Source organism: Balaenoptera musculus, chromosome 13 (assembly GCF_009873245.2).
Source record: "Balaenoptera musculus isolate JJ_BM4_2016_0621 chromosome 13, mBalMus1.pri.v3, whole genome shotgun sequence".
In the NCBI taxonomy this organism is placed as follows: domain Eukaryota; kingdom Metazoa; phylum Chordata; class Mammalia; order Artiodactyla; family Balaenopteridae; genus Balaenoptera; species Balaenoptera musculus.
In genome coordinates this window covers 90,005,794-90,029,595 of record NC_045797.1, presented here as the reverse complement: position 1 = coordinate 90,029,595, position 23,802 = coordinate 90,005,794, and the positions used below count along the sequence as shown (strand labels likewise).

The 23,802-nt window shown below is 44.0% G+C and overlaps 1 protein-coding gene across 4 annotated transcripts in view; it reads left to right on the top strand.

Moving 5' to 3' along the window:
* The first annotated feature begins 1,401 nt into the window (after positions 1-1,401).
* SNTG2 (syntrophin gamma 2) overlaps positions 1,402-23,802 on the top strand; it is a 209,999-nt gene continuing 187,598 nt past the window's right edge. For all 4 annotated transcript variants that reach the window (XM_036872351.1, XM_036872350.1, XM_036872349.1 and 1 more), the window contains exon 1: positions 1,402-1,573. In XM_036872351.1, the coding sequence (XP_036728246.1) occupies positions 1,502-1,573 (72 nt within the window). In that variant the 5' untranslated portion in view covers positions 1,402-1,501. The remainder of the gene's footprint in view (positions 1,574-23,802) is intronic.

Here is a 23,802-nt window from a genome sequence, read left to right as displayed (position 1 = left end):
TGTTCCACCGCCACTTGCCCGCCATGCGTCAGGCGTCCCACTCGCAGAGACGGGTCACGCCGGTGCTGCCACCTCGGCCTTCGCGCTTTCCCGCCTCGGAAGGACAGCGAACGGGCTTCCGCAGATGAAAGGCCGCGCGCGTCTGCGCCCCTTAGAGTTTGCGGGACCGGGAGACGCGGGATGCGGAAAGGGAGGAAAACCCACGCCCTTCGTAAAGGTTGGTAGCTTGGGGGGTGTGTGTGTGTGTTTTCCTGAGATTTATGCCAAACTTTCATTTACGCTTGAACGAGGATGACTTGAGTCTACGCAGCCCGATACTGTCCTGAGAGAGCAAGGGACTCGCCGACCGGCTGCTGCCCCACTGCCCGGAGGTGCGCCCAGCCCCGCGCCTCGGGGCGTCCCCGGGTCCGCAGCGAGGACACGGGCGCCGCCGAGCCGCCAGCCCGGGGCGCGGGTGGGGCGCGCGGGCGCGAGAGGCGTCCTTTCCTCTTCTGGACAGTCCCCAGGGTCCAGCACCAGCTCCACGTGACGGGGAGACCCCGGCGGAGGGGTCCCCTCCCCAGGGACCCAGCAGGCAGCTGCCCTGCGACCCTCCGAGGGCGGGGAAGGCCCGGAGGCACCCGACTGCGGACGGGGGGACGCCCCAGGTCAGATCCACCGGGGAGCAGGGGCGGGGAGGGGCCGCCGAGCGGGAGGAGCGCTCGACCCCGGCCCGGGGGAGCGGCAGCCCCCAGAGGCTATCACCTCTCCCGCTCTCCCCCGGAGCGCCGCAGCCCGGGACGCGTCCCGCCCCTCGGCAGCCGCGCGCCCCTCCTCTCCCGGCGCGTCGCGTGGGCGGCGGTCACGGCCGGTGGGCGGTGCTCAGGGCGGTGGGCGGTGCTCAGGGCGGGGGGCGGCGGTCACGGGCGGTGGGCGGTGCTCAGGACGGTGGGCGGTGCTCAGGGCGGTGGGAGGCGGTCACGGGCGGTGGGCGGTGCTCAGGACGGTGGGCGGTGCTCAGGGCGGTGGGAGGCGGTCACGGGCGGTGGGCGGTGCTCAGGACGGTGGGCGGTGCTCAGGGCGGTGGGAGGCGGTCACGGGCGGTGGGCGGTGCTCAGGGCGGGGGGCGGTGGTCACGGGCGGTGGGCGGTGCTCAGGACGGTGGGCGGTGGTCACGGGCGGTGGGCGGTGCTCAGGGCGGGGGGCGGTGGTCACGGGCGGTGGGCGGTGCTCAGGACGGTGGGCGGTGGTCACGGGCGGTGGGCGGTGCTCAGGGCGGGGGGCGGTGGTCACGGGCGGTGGGCGGTGCTCAGGGCGGTGGGCGGTGCTCACGGGCGGTGGGCGGTGCTAGGCTCCTCCCGCCGCTGCCCGTGGAGCCCGAGCCGAGCCCGAGCCGAGCCCGAGCGGCGCCGGAGCGCAGAGGGGCGCGGACGTGGCGCCCGCGGGGCCCTAGGAGGCTCGCGCGGGGCCTCGGCGCTGAGCTCGCGCGGCCCGGAGCACTGGTCCCGCCGAGTGGGCGGCGATGAGCGCCGAGGGACCCTTCCCCCCGGCTGCCCCCCGCGGGCGCCCCGACCGCCTGCTAGTGCCCGCGAGGGTGAGTGCCGGACCTCCCGGCCGTCTTTTCTGCGCGCGCCCCTCCTCTCCCTGCGCCCCCTTCCCCTCTGCACCCCTTTCTCCCTCCAGGCCCTCCCCTTCTCAGCGCCCCTGTCTCTCCTCCGCGCCCCGTCTTCCCTCCCCGCGCCCCCTCCTCATCCTCCGCCCCCTCCTCACCCGGCGCCCCCTTCCCTCTTGCGTCCCCATCTCCATCTCCCGGGGCGGCTCGTGCGGGCGGGCGCAGACCCCCTGACCCTCCGTCCTCCCGGCCCAGCATCCCAGACGGAAACTTGTAGGGTCTGCCTTTCCCCGTCGTGAAGGTGCAGCGGCTCCGTGGCCCGTGGGAACCAGGTTCTCCAGGGTTGGGGGTTCGGGGTTCGCCCCTCCTGTCTCCCTGCGAGCGGCTCCTGGCCTCGGGGGCCGCGGCGGGCGTCCTCCTGAGCTCAGCTCCGTCTTGGGGGGGCCTCTGCCCGGTGCTGGGGTCCCCCCCGGCCGAGCGCCTCGCTACTTAGGGGACAGCTCAGCTCTGGACGCCCAGTTCGTGATACCGATTCGTGCGTGCGTGTCTGTGTGACATCGCTTCTTATCCCTGCCGCAGACGACTCCCCTCCACCCTCTTACTTCTAAATAACTTAACTGTTGGGGGAAAACAGAAATGTGGCTCAGTCAAAAACGAAAAGTTCTTGGAAGCCTTCGCGTCGCCACCCCCAGCATAACCGAGTGTTCTGGAAACAGTTTAGGAACTGCAGCCGAGGCTCCCCGACTGATTGACTAATCCGGCTGGAACCGCCTCCCTTCGGGTTTGTCCCCACAGACTCCCTAAGCCCGGGAGCGACAATAAAAACCGGCGTGTGTCTAGCAGTCCTTTTCAGGATAACCGAGAAATGTTTCGGAGACTATGGGTTGAAGGCTTTTGTAAATTCCTGTGTGTCAGGATGCTTCTAAACCAGGGCAGTACTAATGACTGTATGATTTTCATAAAAAAAAAAAAAGCTTATGTAGAGACAGTTGCTTCTTCCATCAAGTTATACAATTCTGGGGTGTTTCCACAAAATCTTGAAATTAAATTTCATGTGAAGTTCCGTGCTGATTGTGTAAAGTACTTTGTCACGGAGTAGTTTTCCTTAAACCGGGAAGACGTGCTTGGGGTAGTCGGAAGTCAACTGCTTAAGAAAGAGGCTGGGAGTTCTGTCACTGCCTGGAGTCTTGCGGCCATGCGCTCGCTGGTTAGGAGCTGCGCATCTGCTTGAGGTGTTCTTGCAGCCGTCCTGTGTGTAACCACCGTAATTATAGTGGAAGAACCAAGTGGATTGATCATACTGCATAATTGACCCCGTGGACGAGTTATTGGCAATAACTTAAGTTTTTAAAAAATATGTCAACTGCAGGTTCTCAAATAAGTACTCTCCAGGGTGCTAAATGTTGACTCCATTAAGACACTAAATTGGGGGCTCAGAAAGGGGCTCCATACCCCATTTGCTGAGGCTGTAATTAGTGCTTATTTGTAATAAGAACCTTGATTATAAGATGCATTCTATGTGCCTCATACTGGGTTTGTGTTCCAGCCAGGAAGTTCTGTCAGCACCAAAGGACAAGTGTTGGAATAGTAACACGGATCCCGTAATAGCAGGAATGGTCCCTCCGGTGTCCTAAGTAATCAGGTGTGCTCAGATGCTGCGTGCTCCAGCCTACAGCAGAGCTCAGACTCTTGCTCATTTATAACAAATCTGTTAACTGTTCTGTCTACACATGTGTCTTTTAAAACAGGGACATTCATAGCTCACAATCATGGCTGGAACCTTGGCTGGAAAATGGCCCTAAACATCTTTGCACTGTGGACCTCTGATGGCCATAAATTTTTCACTTGAATCCTTGGAGTCTAGACAAGCATGCAGATTTGCTGCTTTTCTTATCAGTAACTGTCCATAACATCATTGAGTTTACATAGTTATTTAATCATTTCAGTTAAGAAGGAGAACTTAGTGCTTCTAATTAGAAAAATGATGACATACAAGAAAGTCGTTTCAAACCCATTATATTTCTAGTTGTAAACATTTTTTTTTGAAGTCAGAAAAACAACATGTTCTTTATGACTGCTGGTTTGAATCATGAGAATTTGGCCACATTTGAATGTCTCTTGCTCAGGATTGGAACTTCTTTTTCTCTTTCGTTTTAGGTAGCCGTACCCTGTTACATGTATTCCCTAAGTTGAGCCAGTTCATATACCTGTGTCCCTGAGTCTCCTGTGTCCCTGTGGTTAAACCGCTGGGTGGAGAACCACCAGTGCAGTGTGTAAAGGTGTCCTGCTTTCCTGTTCAAACACTGCTGTTGGTTTGTGCTGAACGCAATTTTCTGTTTTTAATTAACATCACTGCTTCAGTCGAGGGGCTGGAAGCCTGGGAGAGCCAGTCATATGTGAGTTCTTACGGTGAGCTTGGCGACTGGAAGGTGAGAGCATGTCAGGTCATTTAAAGTGTGCATCTAGGAATGTCACCGCTTCGTCATCTAGTTAGAGATGTGAGTTATCGCGGGAGCTAAAGGAAACAGGTAACCTCTGGGGAAGGATGTCCGTTTGTTCTAGGCTTTTGTCACGTGTTTCTCATCCTTGCTGACTCATCTTTGATTTCAAGTGTAGAATTTCTGATGATCTCTATGATGTCATAAGCAAGATTCACATATTTTAAGATGGGGAATTACCTGATTTTACCAGGAGATAGGTTTCCTATCTTGGATAGGTTTCCAAGATCCAAGTTTAAAAAGTGTGCTTATTTATTGAAAATACCAGATGTAAAAATTGCCGTATTTCACCAAACATGTGTAGAACAGCGACCTTTTATATCTACATGTCTGTATAGCTACATAAACATAAATGTGGCTTTTTAAATTTCAACGTTAATTTAGTTCCATGTCCCTAGATGTCCCAGGAGACACACTTACGAAGGGTGACAAGAGGGCAGCACTGATGTGAGTTCAGTCAAGGGAGCGAGTGGCAGATGGAGACGTTGAGCTGCTTTATCGCTGGGTGGAGGGAGGGAGCTCGTGTCAGTGAGTTTATAGCCCGGTTCCCTCTCTGTCACACGGGTACCCCAGCTGCAGAATTATGAGAGCAGCTCGCCTGCCACCACAGGAAGCAGGTGGCGTCGGGCACGTGAGGTCCGTCTCTGTACCCCAGGCCCCCGCGCTGTCCTTCTCGGAGCAGACACTCGCTCTGAGGCACGTGGACACGGGTGATGGGTGGCCGCTCCAGGCGGGACGGGGACGGGGAACCGTGTGTCCCCTGCCTCCCCCTCGCCCGAAGAACCTGTGGTCTGGGTTCTGAGTCACTTCAGACCTGATTCCGACATCCTCAGAAAGTCGCTAATTAGAATCTACCTGTATTTTTTGCAATGTACCAAGGCAGGTTCAAGAAATGCTTTTGGTGGAAAAGTGCACGCGAATTTCATGGAAAACAGTATTTGTGTTTAGACTGGCGAGTGCTTTTCCTTAGTATCAGCTAGTCACTGCATGTTGTCATTCAGATTGTACCTTTGGAGAGCTTTGGGCTTGTTGTCAGGGAACACTGGATGTCAGTTTCCCCCAGGCCACCGAGGTCCCCACTCATCCTGCGCTGAGCAGCGGAGGCTCGGCGCCCTGGACGCCCGCCCTCCGGCCTCCCCGCAGCCTCACCTCCTTCCTCTCTTGCGTTTCATCTTCAAGGCTGTTGAAAAAGTGTGGCGAATGTTATGCTGTTGTGATTTCTCAATTGAAATTATTGGTGAGACAGTTTCTGTTTTCTACGGAGGCTGTAGTTTTACATCCATAAATATTGTTAACTAGCTATGTTTTAATTAAGCAAGGAAGTAGGACTTTTAAAAAGTGAATGTGCCCCTTAGCTTGCTTAGCGGACCGCTCAGCAGGCCCTGTTGGAAACAGTTAGAAGAGGCCAGTTACGTGTGGGCGCAGAGCTGCCCTGCCGTGGAGCCCTGGCACCGGCGATGACCTTGTGAGAGTTTCCAGAGCGGCTGAGTCTCGGCGCTTTGCACTCAACACTGTCTGCAGGTTATTTACAGCCACACTTATTATTCTGAGTGAATAAATCTGACTCTAAACTGTTGACATTTGACAGCAATTCTAGTTTTGATAGGCATCAAAATTCATTTGAAATTTGGATGAATACCATTGTACTATGGCGCTGAATTGTACTATTATAAATACGATCATATAAATGGTAAGGTTCAGTATTGTAAATCTCATGGTGTTATTAGCATTCATACTATTTTATTTCTTGTGCTGATTTTAGTTGAAGGCTGACTCCCCTCCCCTTCCAGTGAGTGGTAATTGCATTTAAGTGTTGACTAAAAGAGAAGTAACTGTAATTATTTATATTTTAATCGAAGTAGTTTGAATGACAAATCATTGTAAGAATCCAATTCCATTTCTAGAATGAATGTGAATGCTCTCAGCAGGTGTATATTTTATTGTCTGTTTTATGAATTAATATCAGTAAGAATATAACCACATGAATGCACCCAGATTCTACATTAGGACATTTTTGTTCATTGAGCTAGTGTTTAGGAGAATAATCTGTATTTATAAAGTGTGACATAACTGCCAGTTATTCCTATCAGGAATTACAACACTTTCTATTGACAATAAATGTCACATTTGACAACGTTCGCACACATTTTGCATGACACGACTTTCAGAAACTGAGTGCGGTGGCCGTCGGGTCTTCTTTAAAGGGAGACCAGCTTCCCTTGCTAAGTCAGAATCCAAGAGGTGGAAGGGGAGCTGAACCCACCTCCCTGACTCTTTCCCTCCGAGTGTGTTGCCCCTGGAGCTGTCCCTTCGTGGTCCCTGCCCCCAGCTGACCATCTTCACCTCTGTCCCTGCGACACTCAGGCCGCCGTGTCCCCAGACCCCAGACCTGCTGCCCCCTCTGGCTTCACCTCCAAGGGGTTTGAGCTGCTGACGGCTCACCTGGCACGCCTCCCTCCCCGACCCTCTGCTTTTCCTCCTTCCGTCTCCGGCTCTTTGGGGACCTGGTCCTCTGCTCTGCCTTTCAGAGTGCGGTGTACAGACCTTCTGCTGTAGGTTCTTTTCTCGCTGTATGTTTCCAGGTGGCCTCGCCCGCCTCTGGTTAACCCACTGATGCCCAACACGGTGCCTCGGTGAGCCCCGCTTGGCTGTTCAGTTAACACTTCCAAGATCCTCCGCCTAATCTTAATCCCGAAACCCCGCTCTCTCTCTGTGTTTATATGTCAGACAACGGCAGCACCACCCAGCCAGCTCATGTCTCTGTCTGATGTGCTCGTGCCCTTGAGGCCGCCTCAGGGCCTTTGCTCACGCTCTCGTCTCTCCCTGGACGTTGACCCCGTCCCTGGCCTCTGTCCCAGCCTCCATCAGCCCTGCTCATTCCCAGTCACAGCCTCGCCCCTTCTCGCCTGCTTTCAGAACCCACGTTTGTCTGGGTATCTGGTGCCCGTATGTTTTATGGGCCTCATCCCACCCTCAGGTGTAAATATGGACCAGTCTAAGTCAATGATTGCCTTTGGCAAGGGCATGATTGCAGCTTTGCCAGTGAGGCTGCTTGTGAGTGAGGGGGGAAGTTCCCCTTTCTTTCAGAAAGAGACGCAGGACTGGGTGAACAAATTACATGCCTGGTACGTAACAGCTGATACGCACTGTTGAATCATAAGTATTTATCTGAATTAATGGTATGTCATGCTGTAAGAGGGAGGAAGTTCTGTTTCTGGCTCTTGTACTGAGAATTTATATTTATGATTAGCTATTTTGTAAATTTATTTATTTATTTATTTATTTATTTATTTATTTATTTATTTATTTATTTTAGGCTGCATCGGGTCTTCGTTGCTGCGCGTGGGCTTCTCATTGCGGTGGCTTCTCTTGTTGCAGAGCACAGGTTCTAGGCGCGCAGGCTTCAGTAGTTGTGGCACGGGGGCTCAGTAGTTGTGGCTCGTGGGCACTAGAGCGCAGGCTCAGTAGTTGTGGTGCACGGGCTTAGTTGCCCCGCGGCATGTGGCGTCTTCCTGGACCAGGGCTCGAACCCGTGTCCCCTGCATTGGCAGGTGGATTCTTAACCACTATGCCATCAGGGAATCCCTGATTAACTATTTCGGGTTTGAATAAAATTGTGCCTTTATATTTTTATAATAGCTGCATTTTGATATCAATTTTACAAATCAGCATAACTGTTAATGGCAAAATATACCGTATTCTCTTCTCATCTCTATCCTGCTGAATATTATCCTTAATGATTTCTCTTCAGATAATTATACTTTACCAAATGGCTCCATTAGTTGACTCTTCACATTATAATTATCTTAAGTTTTTGTTACGTGCTGAGGAGCATGAAATTACTCCTCATCTGTAAACCTGGGGACGCTCGGACCCCATGAGGCGGCAGCAGTGCTTTGGGGAAGGTGTGTGGGCTCGGCGTAGGCAATGCTAGTCCTGTCGTCTTGGTGATAGATCCAGGCTGTCATGGCTTGTGTGACAAGGTAGACAAATAGCAGCTTCTGCATTTGTGGCATTAGAAACGCCAGAGGTTTCACTGCCTTCCTGCCGGGGAGGGCAGCCAGGAGAAGTGGCACCAAGCTGGCCTTTTTCACAGCCTTGAGGCTTTTCCTGAAGGGGTTAGGACTTTATGAAGGTAAAATTAAATGTCATTTGGAAAAGTACTTTGTGGTTACAGATGTGTACATACCTGCACCTGCGTGCACACCATTTATGCGTGTACATCATTAACAGAGCAAAGTCTGAGCACCTGTTAGGAGCTGTGTTGGGAGCTGAGAGGACAAAGCAGGACAGAAGGGGTCCAGACACAAGGTGCGTGGTGGCGAGCACCCCCCAGCTCCCCCTCCCATGACCACTAGAGGAGGTAGATTCTGGAAGCGCAGGCTTTGGGGCGGGGCAGGGGGGCACGGGTGGCGGGCGACAGGTGCTTCCTTCCTGCCCCGAGTGGTGACTGCTGCTTGTTGCTGGGGGTACGACTGTGGCTGTGTGCACAGGAAAAGAGTGACACGCGGAAAACATGATCGCAGATGTTTATGGCTGTTGTGAGGAAGAGAGACACGACCTTCAGAGAATATTGTGTGTGTTAATCATAAGTGCTCAGCTTGGCGTCTCGGGAGGCTGCCTGGACCATCAGCTGCCCGGTTGTACCCTGGCTCTGTGACCCCAGAGTCTGGGGCCTGGATGCTCTCAGGTGACTCTGTGTGACGGTCAGCAGGTACCAACTTCTCTGTGACTCACCTGTAAGGTCGGGAGAAAAATAGGGAGGATACTCATATCTGTAGAATAATGACTATCATTTAATTCTTTTTTTTGAGGGGGATTAATAACAAAAGATCCAGGTGGGATATAATTGATTACAAACAGGAGACAGTGTGTGCGTGCATGTGTGTGTGTGTGTATGTTATAGCACATTTGGAAAAATCATTTGCTCTTATTAGTTATCTATATTATACATATTAGTGTATATAAGTCAATCCCAATCTCCCAATTCATCCCAACACCACCACCACCCTGCCCCCGCTTTCCCTCCTTGGTGTCCGTATGTTTGTTCTCTATATTTGTGTCTCTATTTCTGCCTTGCAAACCGGTTCATCTGTACCATGTTTCTAGATTACACAAATATGCGTTAATATACAATATTTGTTTTTCTCTTTCTGACTTACTTCACTCAGTATGACAGTCTCTAGGTCCATCCATATCTCTACAAATAACTCAATTTCGTTTCTTTTTATGGCTGAGTAATATTTCATTGCGTATATGTACCACATCTTCTTTATCCATTTGTCTGTCGATGGACACTTAGGTTGCTTCCATGACCTGGCTATTATAAATAGTGCTGCAATGAACATTGGAGTGCATGTGTCTTTTTGAATTATGGTTTTCTCTGGGTATATGCCCAGTAGTGGGATTGCTGGGTCATATGGTAATTCTATTTTTAGTTTTTTAAGGAAACTTCATACTGTTCTCCATAGTGGCTGTATCAATTTACATTCCCACCAACACTGCAAGAGGGTTCCCTTTTCTCCACACCCTCTCCAGCATTTACTGTTTGTAGATATTTTGATGATGGTCATTCTGAACAGTGTGAGGTGATACCTCATTGTAGTTTTGATTTGCATTTCTTTAATAATTAATGATGTTGAGCAGCTTTTCATGTGCCTCTTGGCCATCTGTATGTCTTCTTTGGAGAGATGTCTATTTAGGTCTTCTGCCCATTTTTTGATTGGGTTGTTTTTTTTTTTTAATATTGAGCTGCATTAGCTGTTTATATATTTTAGAGATTAATCCTTTGTCCATTGATTCATTTGCAAATATTTTCTCCCATTCTGAGAGTTGTCTTTTCATCTTGTATATAGTTTCCTTTGCTGTGCAAAAGCTTTTAAGTTTCATTAGGTCCCATTTGTTTATTTTTGTTTCTATTTCATTTCTCTAGGAGGTGGGTCAAAAAGATCTTGCTGTGATTTATGTCAAAGAGTGTTCGTCCTATGTTTTCCTCTAAGAGTTTTATAGTGTCTGGTCTTACTTTTAGGTCTTTAATCCATTTTGAGTTTATTTTTGTGTATGGTGTTAGGGAGTGTTCTAATTTCATTCTTTTACATGTAGCTGTCCAGTTTTTCCAGCACACTTATTGAAGAGACTGTCTTTTCTCCATTGTATATCCTTGCCTCCTTTGTCATAGATTAGTTGACCATAGGTGTGTGGGTTTACCTCTGGGCTTTCTATCCTGTTCCACTGATCTATATTTCTTTTTTGGGCCAGTACCATACTGTGTTGATTACTGTAGCTTTGTAGTATAGTCTGAAGTCAGGGAGTCTGATTCCTCCAGCTCCGTTTTTTTCCCTCAAGATTGCTTTGGCTATCTGGGGTCTTTTGTGTCTCCATACACATTTTAAGATTTTTTTGTTCTAGTTCTGTAAAAAATGCCATTGGTAATTTGATAGGGATTGCATTGAATCTGCAGATTGCTTTGGGTAGTATAGTCATTTTCACAATATTGATTCTTCCAATCCAAGAACATGGTATATCTCTCCATCTGTTTGTGTCATCCTTGATTTCTTTCATCAGTGTCTTAAAGTTTTCTGAGTAGAGGTCTTTTATCTCCTTAGGTAGGTTTATTCTTAGGTATTTTATTCTTTTTGTTGCAGTGGTGAATGGGATCATTTCCTTAATTTCTCTTTCTGATCTTTCATTGTTACTGCATAGGAATGCAAGAGATTTCTGTGCATTAATTTTGTATCCTGCAACTTTACCAAATTCATTGATTAGCTCTAGTAGTTTTCTGGTGGCATCTTTAGGATTCTCTATGTATAGTATCATGTTATCTGCAAACAGTGACAGTTTTACTTCTTCTTTTCAGTTTATATTCCTTTTATTTCTTTTTCTTCTTCCAAAGAAGAAGCACTACCTGACAGCACTATTTACATAGTTTTTTGCAAAACTATGTTGAATAGGAGTGGCAAGAGTGGACATCCTTGTCTTGTTCCTGATCTTAGAGGAAATGGTTTCAGTTTTTCACCACTGAGAATGATGTTTGCTGTGGGTTTGTCGTGTATGGCCTTTATTATGTTGAGGTAGGTTCCCTCTATGCCCACTTTCTGGAGGATTTTTATCATAAATGGGTTTTGAATTCTGTCAAAAGCTTTTTCTGCATCTATTGAGACGATCATATGGTTTTTATTCTTCAATTTGTTAGTATGGTTTATCACACTGAATGATATGCATATATTGAAGAATTCTTGCATTCCTGGGATAAATCCCACTTTATCATGGTGTATGATCCTTTTAATGTGTTGTTGGATTCTGTTTGCTAGTATTTTGTTGAGGATTTTTGCATCTATATTCATCAGTGATATTGGTCTGTAATTTTCTTTTTTTGTAGTATCTTTGTCTGGTTTTGGTATCAGGGTGATGGTGGTCTCATAGAATGAGTTTGGGAGTGTTCCTTCCTCTGCAATTTTTTGGAAGAGTTTGAGAAGGATGGGTGTTAGCTGTTCTCTAAATGTTTGATAGAATTCACCTGTGAAGACATCTGGTCCTGGACTTTTGTTTTTAATCACAGTTTCAGTTTCATTACTTGTGATTGGTCTGTTCATATTTTCTATTTCTTCCTGGTTCAGTCTTGGAAAGTTACACCTTTCTAAGAATTTGTCCATTTCTTCCAGGTTGTCCATTTTACTGGCATAGAGTTGCTTGTAGTAGTCTCTTATGATCCTTTGTATTTCTGCAGTGTCTGTTGTAACTTCTCCTTTTTTATTCCTAATTCTATTAATTTGAGTCCTCTCCGTCTTTTTCTTGGTGAGTCTGGCTAAAGGTTTATCCATTTTGTTTATCTTCTCAAAGAACCAGCTTTTAGTTTCACTAATATTTGCTCTTGTTTTGTTTCTATTTCATTTATTTCTGCTCTGATCTTTATGTTTTCTTTCCTTATACTAACTTTGGGTTTTGTTTGTTCTTCTTTCTCTAGTTCCTTTAGGTGTAAGGTTAGATTGTTTATTTGAGATTTTTCTTGTTTCTTGAGGTAGGATTGCATTACTATAAACTTCCCTCTTAGAACTGCTTTTGCTGCATCCCATAGGTTTTGGATCATCATGTTTTCATTGTCATTTGTCTCTAGGTATTTTTTGATTTCCTCTTTGATTTCTTCAGTGATCTCTTGGTTATTTAGTAATGTACTGTTTAGCCTCCATGTGTTTGTGTTTTTTATGTTTTTTTCCTGTAATTGATTTCTAATCTCATAATGTTGTGTTTGGAAAAGCCACTTGATATGATTTCAGTTTTCTTAAATTTACCAAGGCTAGATTTGTGACCCAAGATATGATCTATCCTGGAGAATGTTCCATGTGCACTTGAGAAGAAAGTGTAATCTGCTCTTTTCAGATGAAATATCCTGTAAATATCAATTAAATATATCTGGTCTATTGTGTCATTTAAAGCTTGTGTTTCCTTATTAATTTTCTGGTTGGATGATCTGTCCATTGGTGTAATTGAGGTGTTAAAGTCCCCCACTATTATTGTGTTACTGTCGATTTCCTCTTTTATAGCTGTTAGCATTTACCTTATGTATTGAGGTGCTCCTATGTTGCGTGCATATATATTTATAATTGTTATATCCTCTTCTTGGATTGATCCCTTGATCATTATGTAGTGTCCTTCTTTGTATCTTGTAACATTCTTTATTTTAAAGTCTATTTTATGTGATATGAGTATTGCTACTCCAGCTTTCTTTTGATTTCCATTTTCATGGAATATCTTTTTCCATCCCCTCACTTTCAGTCTGTATGTGTCCCTAGGTCTGAAGTGGGTCTCTTGCAGACAGCATATACATGGGTCTTGTTTTTGTATCCATTTAGCGAGACTGTGTCTTTTGGTTGGAGCATTTAATCCGTTCACATTTAAGGTAGTTTTCGATATGTTTGTTCCTATTACCATTTTCTTAATTGTTTGGGGTTTGTTTTTGTAGGTCCTTTTCTTCTCTTGTGTTTCCTACTTAGAAAAGTTCCTTTAGCATTTGTTATAGAGCTGGTTTGGTGGTGCTGAATTCTCTTAGCTTTTGCTTGTCTGTAAAGCTTTTGCTTTCTCCATCAAATCTGAATGAGGTCCTTGCTAGGTAGAGTAATCTTAGTTACAAGTTCTTCTCCTTCATCACTTTAAATATATCGTCCCACTCCTTCTGGCTTGTAGAGTTTCTGCTGAGAAATCAGCTGTTAACATTATGGGAGTTCCCTTGTATGTTATTTGTCATTTGTCCCTTGTTGCTTTTAATAATTTTTCTTTGTCTTTAATTTTTGTCGTTTGATTACTATGTGTCTTGGCGTGTTTCTCCTTGGGTTTATCCTGCCTGAGACTCTCTGTGCTTCCTGGACTTGGGTGGCTGTTTCCTTTCCCATGTTAGGGAAATTTTTGACTATAATCTCCTCAAATATTTTCTCTGGTCCTTTCTCTCTCTCTTCTCCTTCTGGGACCCCTATAATGCGAATGTTGTTGCGTTTAATGTTGTCCCAGAGGTCTCTTAGGCTGTCTTCATTTCTTTTCTTTCTCTTTCCTTTATTCTGTTCCACTGCAGTGAATTCCACCATTCTGTCTTCCAGGTCACTTATCTGTTCTTCTGCCTCAGTTATTCTGCTATTGATTCCACCTAGTGTATTTTTCATTTCCGTTATTGTATTGTTCATCTCTGTTTGTTTGTTCTTCAATTCTTCTAGGTGTTTGTTCTTTAATTCTTCTAGGTCTTTGTTAAACATTTCTTGCACCTTCTCCATCTTTGCCTCCATTCTTTTTCCGAGGTCCTGGATCATCTTCACTATCATTATTCTGAATTCTTTTTCTGGAAGGTTTCCTATCTCCACTTCATTTAGTTGTTTTTCTGGGGTTTTATCTTGTTCCTTTCTCTGGTACATAGCTCTCTGCCTTTTCATTTTGTCTATCTTTCTGTGAATGTGGTTTTTGTTCCACAAGCTGCAGGATTGTAGTTCTTCTTGCTTCTGCTGTCTGCCCTCTGGTGGATGAGGCTGTCTAAGAGGCTTGTGCAAGCTTCCTGATGGGAGGGACTGGTGGTGGGTAGAGCTGGGTGTTGCTCTGGTGGGCAGAGCTCAGTAAAACTTTAATCCACTTGTCTGCTGATGGGTGGGGCTCAGTTCCCTCCCTGTTGGTTGTTTGGCCTGAGGCGACCCAGCACTGGAGCCTACCTGGCTCTTTAGTGGGGCTAATGGTGGAGTCTGGGAGGGCTCACGCCAAGGAGTACTTCCCAGAACTTCTGCTGCCAGTGTCCTTGTCCTCACAGTGAGACAGAGCCACCCCCCTGCCTCTGCAGGAGAACCTCCAACACTAGCAGGTAGGTCTGGTTCAGTGTCCTATGGGGTCACTGCTCCTTCCCCTGGGTCCTGATGCGCACACTACTTTGTGTGTGCCCTCCAAGAGTGGAGTCTCTGTTTCCCCCAGTCCTGTCGAAGCCCTGCAATCAAATCCTGCTAGCCTTCAAAGTCTGATTCTCTAGGAATTCCTCCTCCTGTTGCCAGACCCCCAGGTTGGGAAGCCTGACGTGGGGCTCAGAACCTTCACTCCAGTGGGTCGACCTCTGTTGTATAAGTGTTCTTCAGTTTGTGAGTCACCTACCTAGGGGTCATGGGACTTGATTTTATCGTGATTGCGCCCCTCCTACCATCTCATTGCGGCTTCTCCTTTGTCCTTGGATGTGGATATCTTTTTTGGTGAGTTCCATTGTCTTCTTGTCGATGATTGTTCAGCAGTTAGTTGCTATTCTGGTGCTCTCCTCAATTAATTCTTGAAGACTAAAGTTTTTAAATATTTTTCCTTTTCCCTCAGAACTGTATTTCTAAGTATATTTGTTTCAGCTTACTGAAAAATTCAAATTCAAACGAACATTTTCAAATTTCAGTTTGAAATTATAAGATCAGTTTAATAAATTTGGAATGGATTTTTTTGGAGAGTTTCCTTTATTATTATATATTAAATATCTATTTGTAAATAAAGTATTTTTGTTGTTTAACTTTTACTCTCCATCTCATTGCAGTGATAACTGGTGAATACATAATGCAAGATTTGGATGTAAAATGTGGCATATTTTTAAATTCTGCAAAGAAGTGACATGTTAGTGAAGCTGGGCTGACTGAAGCTTTGTGAATTTCCTGTAATCACTTGAGAGAAAAACTCTAAAGCCACTTATCTGAGTTGGTGTTTAGGATTTGAAATACAGTGGGAACCAGGATTTACAGCTAAAATTTCTTGTGATTGAAATCAGTGGCATTTTAAAAAGAAATTGGTCCATTTAAAATCCAGAGAGATTTAAAAAATTAATTTGAGCTTGCAAAATGTTTTAATTTTAACTTTAAGATGCAATATAAGTAAAATGTATGTATTTTATATTTTGATGTTAATATAGTTAATAAGGTCAAACATTCTAAATTGACATTCAGGATTCTGGAAGAGTATTCACCTAAAACCATTGTATTTCTCTAAGGTTTAAGAAATTAAAATCTAAATCTGAAATTGCTAATAACAAAAGATAATAAAAGATGAATAATGACATGATCACTCACATACTCTTCCTCTGTATATAAAATAGATTTGTTCTAACTACCAAAATGAAATAGGAAGAAGTAACTAATGATATAAATGGGAAGTACAATGCTTAGATAAGATTTAATCACATTTAAAAAATTAATTTCTAAATTGGATAAAGTAGTTTAACTATTAATTTGATATGAGCATATATAGCGTGGTATGTTATATTAAGTAGCAGAATACTTAATAGAATGAAGAGGGAAAAGCTGGTAGCTAAGAAAGAGTGGAAGTAAAATTGAAAAGCTTTCCTGTCAGGACAAGATACAAAACCTTGGCTGCATCTAAGAGTGATGTGCCTTGTACGTTCTCTTCCTGATGTAGGTGGGGACCAGCCCAGATCTTTGAAATTTTAAGTGCTTTGTGCATTAAAATTATTTTCTTCCTACGCTTTATCAAATTCCATTGTGACCTATAGGTTCTTTTCACTTTTATCAGGTGGAATCAAAATGCTTTTAGATTTGTAATTTCCATTTTCACAGGTGGGAAGGAGGAGGGGCAGGTTTGAGAGGGGTCTGCTCAGCGGGTTCTGGAATAAGGAACCCAGTCCTGGGGAAAATGAGAAACAGTGGCTCAGCCGGGAGAACCCCCACGGGGCGGGCACGCGGCGGTGTCACCACGTTGGTTGTGAAAGCCTCAGGCTGTGCTTGGGTTGGAGGGAGGAGGGGAGGACTGAGGTGATGGGGGATGAAGCTGGACATCAGAAGCAGGGTCACGAGGCCCCGCGTGGCAAGCATGTGGACGAGGCTGCATTGAGCCCCCTCTCCCGTCCTTCCTTGTGGGATTCTGGCTCTTTCTATTACCTCCTTTGGTTTAAATACATTTGTTTCACATTTTGGCATTTGTGTGAATGGTAGCATAATATTCCTGCCTCAGTGTGGAAAGTGTGTAAAACATTGAACAGCCTAAGAAAGAGTGTGACCTGGACATATGTGTATGCCTAGCATTTCATACACCTCTTCTGGCCTTTTTTCACTATGTATCCTATTAGCTAAAACCATCCTTTAGATGCACTTTTTGTCCTGCATTTAAAATTTTCTCACTATAAAAATGATAATTTTCACACTTTTTAGACACGTTCGTCAGTATTGTTGAATCTCTGCTCAATATTCTGTTGTATCAGCAGAGAGGCTTTGCAGCTATGCCCATAAGAAGGGATTTAATGATGAATGTCTGCTTTTGTGTGTGGAAATCAGCACCAGCCCTTCCAGATCCTTCTTGCTGGCTCACTTATCTTTGGCTACGCTGACTGTGTTCCTTAGGAATCCTTGTTAGCACTTAAGTTTACTCACAGTTTATAATCCCATGAGGAGAAAATTCCAGATTTCTAAATCCCACAAGGCTCGCCAGTTCTCAAGCTGTTTGTTCTCATTTGTCAGAAATGCATCAATAAATTATGTTTTCAGGTTGGACTTGTGTGGTTCACTTTCTGATTCTGACATCTCACCACTGACTGTGGAGGGAAGAAGACAGTGGGATGGTGCTTTCCAAGGTGCTGATGGAAGAAGAAACATTGTTAGTCCCGCCTTTTATACCCAGTGCAACTGCTCATCAAAGCTGAAGGTGCGATAGAAGCAGGTCCAGGTGGACGAGAGGGGAGAGAATAGGTTCCTGGAAGGAGACCCTTGAGGCCACGGGAGACGGAAACCCATCGGCTCCAACCCACTCGTGCCCTGCTGTTGACATGATGTGTACTCTCTTGTTTTCTAACTTCAAAAGTCAGACTTAGGACTGCTTTTTCTACAAGCTCTTCCCACATCTTGCGGTTTTCTCTGTGCTGTTCCTTTGTTATCGCAGCCATTCCTTCCGGGATCCCTGTTCTTCCTGAAGAACATCCCTAGAGGTTTCAGTGGCGAGGGTCTATTTAGGACTAAAATCGCTCATTTTACCACACTCTCTTCCTGAAAAAGTTACAGAATTCTAGTTTATTTTTCATTGGTATTTTGAAGGTATTGTTTCCTCTGACTCTCACTGTTGCTGTTCAGAACTCGGCCATCAGTGGACTTGTCATTCTGGTCGGGTGACTGTTTACACTCTGTGTCTGAAAGACCTTTTCTTCTTCATAGTCTTCAGTGTCGTGGTGTTGTCTGCGTTAGTTACGAGCAGTCCTCAAGCACTTTCTCTGAGAATTCTGCCCCTCCCCGCAGTGCCTGTTCTCTTTGTGGGGAATTCCACCTGCAGGTGATGGGATCTGAAGCATCCTCCCTGTCTGCGGCCTCTCTGCTTGGCCGTGGAGGTGGGCACTCAGGTCTTCCCTCCAGAGCACCTGGCTTGCTGCCTCCCCGCCAGCAGGAGTCCTGGGGCAGGATCCCCTCACAGGCACCTTTCTCAGGTGCCCTGTTGTCTGGGATGTTCAGAGAGCTGTGCTGGGGTCCCAGGCTCATGGTACCCACCCTCCTTCCTTCACCCCTCGCCTCACAGCCCTCAGACCCCTACCTCACACCAAGCCCTGTCTGCCTGCTCTCACTCCTCCCACCCCTCACAGGTGTACCTGGACCCCTGGGTGGGTGTCTGCTTCTAGAAGGGACTGAACCAGCACACTGTCTTTTTTTCCCACTTCTCTGTCTCTCTGTGCTGCATTCCATGTAATGTCTTTAGTTTTACTTTCCTGGTTGTCAAAACTGGTTGGTTTTGATAATTTTTTATTCTGTCGTTTCACTTACAGTAACTTCTTTTATATGTTTAAATCTATAAATGTACTCGTTTTATATTCTGCAATTAATAATTTTAACATCTGTAACCTTTGATTGCCTGATTCTGCAGTTTGCTAATTTTGCTTAACTCCTGGGATATTACTTATTTTCTTGTGTTTTTAATAATTTCTCTTTGTGTTTCTTGGAAATCTGATGGTGAGCATTCTTTGAGGAATATATTCCTTTAAACTTTGTCTCTGAGGGTTCTAAGATTTGGAAAGGCTTTTATAATGTAGAAGCCATAAGGAAAATGCAGACAAATCAGACTACGAAGAAATGTTTTTTAATCTTGTAGGAAAAAATAGATAAATTAGAAAATAAACAAATTCAAAACAATGAAAGAGAAAATTATTTCTGATACAAATGATAGTTGAAGAGCTATATTTTTAATTTAAAAAGACCTTGTGAAATTGCAAAAAAAAAAAACCTAAGAGAAAAAAATGTACAAAGGATTTAAACTTGCCTTTAAACAAAAAGAATTATAACTAGTCATAAATATATGAAAAGATACATGCTGTCCCAACCAAAACAGTGGGAGGATCATAGATTCTGTGGGACTTTTTTTTATATTGATGATCGTGTTGTCTGCAAATAAGGATACTATTATTTCTTCCTTCAGAATCTGTACTCCAGTATTTGTTTTGTCCTAGTACAGTGGGTGGGACACAGGTACAGTAATGAACAGAAGTTGCCTTGTTTCTGATCTTTAGGAAAAAGGCTTCGGTTACTCATCATTAACTATGTTACTATAGGTTTTTTGTAGATGCTTTTTTCAGGTTGAGGAAAATCCTATCATCTCTTGGTTTATTGAGATTTTTATCAGAAGTGGATGTTGAATTTTATGGAAAGTCTTTTTCATCTGTTGAGATGACACTATGCTTTTTAGGCTGTTGATCTAGTGAATTACATGAATGATTTTGAAAGTTGAACCAACCTTACATTCTAGGAATGAATTCTACTTGGTCACTATCTTATCCTTTCATATATCACTACATTCAATTTGCTAAGATTTTGTCAGTGTATGTTTGTGTCTGTGTTCACGATGGGTATTGGTTTGTATTTTTCTGTTCGTATAACACCATTTTGGTTTTTTTTTTTGGGTTTTGGTATCCGGGTATCAGTGTAATCCTGGCCTCAAAAATGAGTTAGGAAGTGTTCTTCTTCTACAATTTCATAAACTTTCTGTGGTTTTGTATTATTTTTCTGTTGAGTAGAATTCATACTGAATCCATATGGGCCTGGGGTTTTACTTGTGGGATGCTTTCTGACTGCAAATTAAACTTCCGTAAAAGATAAAGCACTATTCAGGTTATCTGTTTCTTCTTGGATAAATTTTGGTAGTTTGTGTCTTTTAAGAAATTTATCCTTTTATCTAAGTTATAAAGTTCTTTGCAATAAAGTTGTTTGCAGTATTTCTTTATTAATGTTTTTTTTTTTTAATGTTTTCTGGCTTTATTTATTTATTTATTTATTTATTTATTTTTTTGGCTGTGTTGGGTCTTCATTTCCGTGCGAGGGCTTTCTCTAGTTGCGGCAAGCGGGGGCCACTCTTCATTGCGGTGCGCGGGCCTCTCACTATCGCGGCCCCTCTTGTCGCGGAGCACAGGCTCCAGACGCGCAGGCTCAGTAGTTGTGGCTCACGGGCCTAGTCGCTCCGCGGCATGTGGGATCTTCCCAGACCGGGGCTCGAACCCGTGTGCCCTGCATTGGCAGGCAGACTCTCAACCACTGCGCCACCAGGGAAGCCTTTATTAATGTTTTTGAAGTCTGTAGGTTCTGTAGTGCTGTTCCCTCTCTCACTTATAATACTGGTGATTTGTGACTTCTCTGTTTTTAATTGATAAGTCTCTCCAGTGTGCTGTCAATTTTAATGTTCTTGACAAGGACACAGTTTTAATTCCATTTTGTTTTTAACTTCACTGACTTGGTTCTTCTTATTTTCTTCCTAGAGCATGATTTTGGGCTTCCTTTGCTTATTTTTTATTGGTTCTTAAGGTGGAATCTTAGACTGTTGATTTGAGACATTTCTTGGCTTGTATTATAAGCTTTTAATCCTACACATTTGCAAGTAACCGCTATTTTAATTGCTTCCCACAGGTTTTTACATTTTGTGTTTTTATGTTTTACAAGAGTCAAGAGAGCAGGTCTGAGACTTCTGGTCCCTAGAAAGGTCTTCTTGCAAGAGAATCAGACCCCTGCTGGCCCCTGGGGATTTGCATTTCAGGGTGTCCCTACCCTTTTCTTGCTAATAAGGGTAACTCACTGTTCCTGGGCTCCTTGTCCAAACAGCACGACTTCTGTTGAGCACTTGCTCTCCTTCTGGAAATCTGGAATTTTGGTGTGTGGCAGGCAGAGGCTGCCTACGTGACCTGCCCCCATAGGAACCTTGGGCTCCATTCTCTAATGTGCTCCGGATGCAGAAGGGTCATATGAGGGCTGCATCTCCTTTGCTGGGGAAGAGAGCATGCCGTGAGCCCCTCGGGAGGGTGAGAGCATGCGGGGGTCCTCTGCACTGTACCTGTGTGTCCCTGGGACCCAGCTGTGCCTCCTCCCAGCCCCGTCGTGACGCTTCTTAGCCGTGAGCATGACTACATCAATCTTAACGGTGAACCTCCCAACAAGGGCGGTCCTTGGGGATGCAACACGTGTGCATTCAGCCAGAATATTTTCTAATTTGCTTCTTGATTATTTCAGTGACTTACTGGTTTACAAGGAAATACGTAGTTTACTTTCCAAATATTTGAGGATTTCTAGATACTTATTTTTAGCTTAATTCTGTTGTGAGTGGAGACATACTTTTGTCCACCCTTTGTCAGTCCCTTTATATTTGTAGAGATTTGTCTTAGGGTCCAGAATATGGTTTATCTTAGTGAGCACTCCATGTGCACTTGAAAAAATATATATTCTGCTGCTGTTTGTTGATGGTTCTGTAAATGTCAAATAGATGAAGTTATTTGATAGCGCAGTTCATAGGTTCTGTTTCTTTTTCTGTTTGTTCTAGTACTTATTCATCTCTGGAAATAATTCTTATTCTGAAGTCTACTTTTTTGATATTAATGTATGTACTCCAATTTCTATTAGTATTTGTATTATATATAATTCCAAATTTTTCACTTTATTAAATGAAAATTATAAAATGAAATCCATTCATTATAGTTAAAGTGGCCTCCTGTAGATATGATAGAGTTGAATCTGGTATCATTTTTATTCAGTCTGATAATCTCTGCTTTTTAATTGGAGTGTTTAGACATTTTGCATATGATATAATTTTTTATATGGTTTAGTTTAAATTTATCATCTTGCCAATTTTCCATTTGTCCCATCCGTACATTGTTCTCCTTTCCCCAAATTTTCTTGCCTTCTTTTTGATTAAATGAGTGTTTCATGGTTTTACTTTGCTCCATTATTGGATTATTAAGTATACCTTTTTTTTGTATTGTTTGTTCAGTGCACATCTTTAACTTCTCAGTATGTACCTTTATGTGATGTTGTGCCATTTGGGGTATGGCGTAAGAATCTTACAAGTCTACTTACATTTCTCACCCCTCTTTCCTTTTGCTTCTATATTTTTAGGAACCACACAGTATATTATTTCTCATCCTTTAACAGTTCTTGCAGTGCTGGTTGGTTGCCATTAAATTCTCTCAGCTTTTGTTTTTCTGAAAATGTCTTTATATTATTTTGCCTATGTATTTGAAAGGTATTTTTGCTGAGTATAGAATTCTGGGTTGAAAGTTTTCATTTCGGTTTTTCATTAATTTAAAAGTGTCTTCTGATTTGCTTAAAATGCTCTTAACTTTGTTCATCTGTATCTAATCTTTTTCTTCTTTACATACGTTCAGGGATTTCTCTTTACCTTTGGTTTTCAGGACTCTCTTGCATATAGGCTTGGTATTTTTGGGGGTGGAGTGGGAGATGATCCTTATTGGGACTTTCTAGGCTTTCGGGTATGTGGCTTATCTTTTATTAATTCTGTAAGATTTCAATCATTAATTTCTTAGATATTCCTCTCCCTCTTACTTTTTGAACTCTACTCTTTCTGGAACTATAATTACATGATGTTACACAGTTGGATATTTTCCCATAGCTTGTGCATGCCCTATTCTGTTTCCTTCATTCTTTTTTTTTTTGTCTTTCAGTGTGTGTAATTCTGACCTGTCCTCAAGGTCACCGACTCTGTCCTTAATTGTCTGTGTTCATTTGACAGATAAGCCCTTTGAAGGGATTCTTCATCTGTGATGTTATGTGTTTCTCCTTGCATTCCCTTTTGTCTTTTATTTTACATTTCCCACTTTTTGCTGAAACTCTCCATCTATTTGACAAAGAAATCATAACAAAGAAGGTACTATGGGCTCTCGTTTGGTGGGGCCATTGTCTCATGTCTTTATTTTACACAAAAGACAGAAACAAAAACGAAACTGAGCCCAAATCCAAAACTAATCTCTTCCAACTTCTTGACTCTTACATTTTAGTTACTCTGCACAGAGGGTGTGTGGAGCACACGTAGGACAGTCACTTGGGTCCTGGTGCACACGTGCACATGCAGAAAATCTACTCTCTAAATCGTAGGCTCTGAAAATTCTCCACGGATGATGTCAAATACATCTAAGATCTCATGTATAATAGGCTCTAAAAATTGATAAATTAATCAGTAAGCAAATAAAACCCAAAACAAACCCCAAACAACCTCTTCTACACATGCACACACTCTCACAGTTTTATTGTTGACAAAAATACACAATTTTTAAAAAATAATGAAATAAACATGTTCAAAGACTAGAACTATGTGTTCACCTCGAATGTATTTAGTACATTTTGGCCTTAAATATGTCAAATTTGTTTTTCAAACCAGTAAGTTGATAAGAAAGGTTATTACTCTCTATGGGCACAGGCCTCATTATTACTCGTTTACTCTCTGAAGATATTCTTGAAAATTTTATGTCACTGGCGGCAACCTTTATTAATGCGCTATAAAGATGCCCTAGTATGTGACAAAGAAGTCACGACAAAGAAAGTACAATGGGGTCTCATGTAATCTTGCACATACAATGAAATCTAGACAGACGTTGTCTGGGTTGCATACAGTCATACCGCACACCCGCAGTGTGAACAGGTTCTCCTACTACTGGCGTTTGTTTTCCCGAAGGAGGAGCCTTTGGCTTGAACTAAGAATAAATTGGAAGAGTTGGGTGCAGTGGCTTTGGGGGCACAGATAGTGGACCTGGCGTTTGTGGTTTTTACTATCATTGAAATCATTAGAGGCAGAATATATTTAGGGTAAATATAAGAAAGAAACAGTGAGTCTTCTGAAAGGGAAATCTCTATAAACTCTAGAAATGTTAATTACAAAATAAACATTTTTTGAGTAGTATTTTGTGGTATCAAGATTTAAACCATTAATAAAATGGCTCGGGAACTTTATGAAAAGTTCCTTTCTACAGAA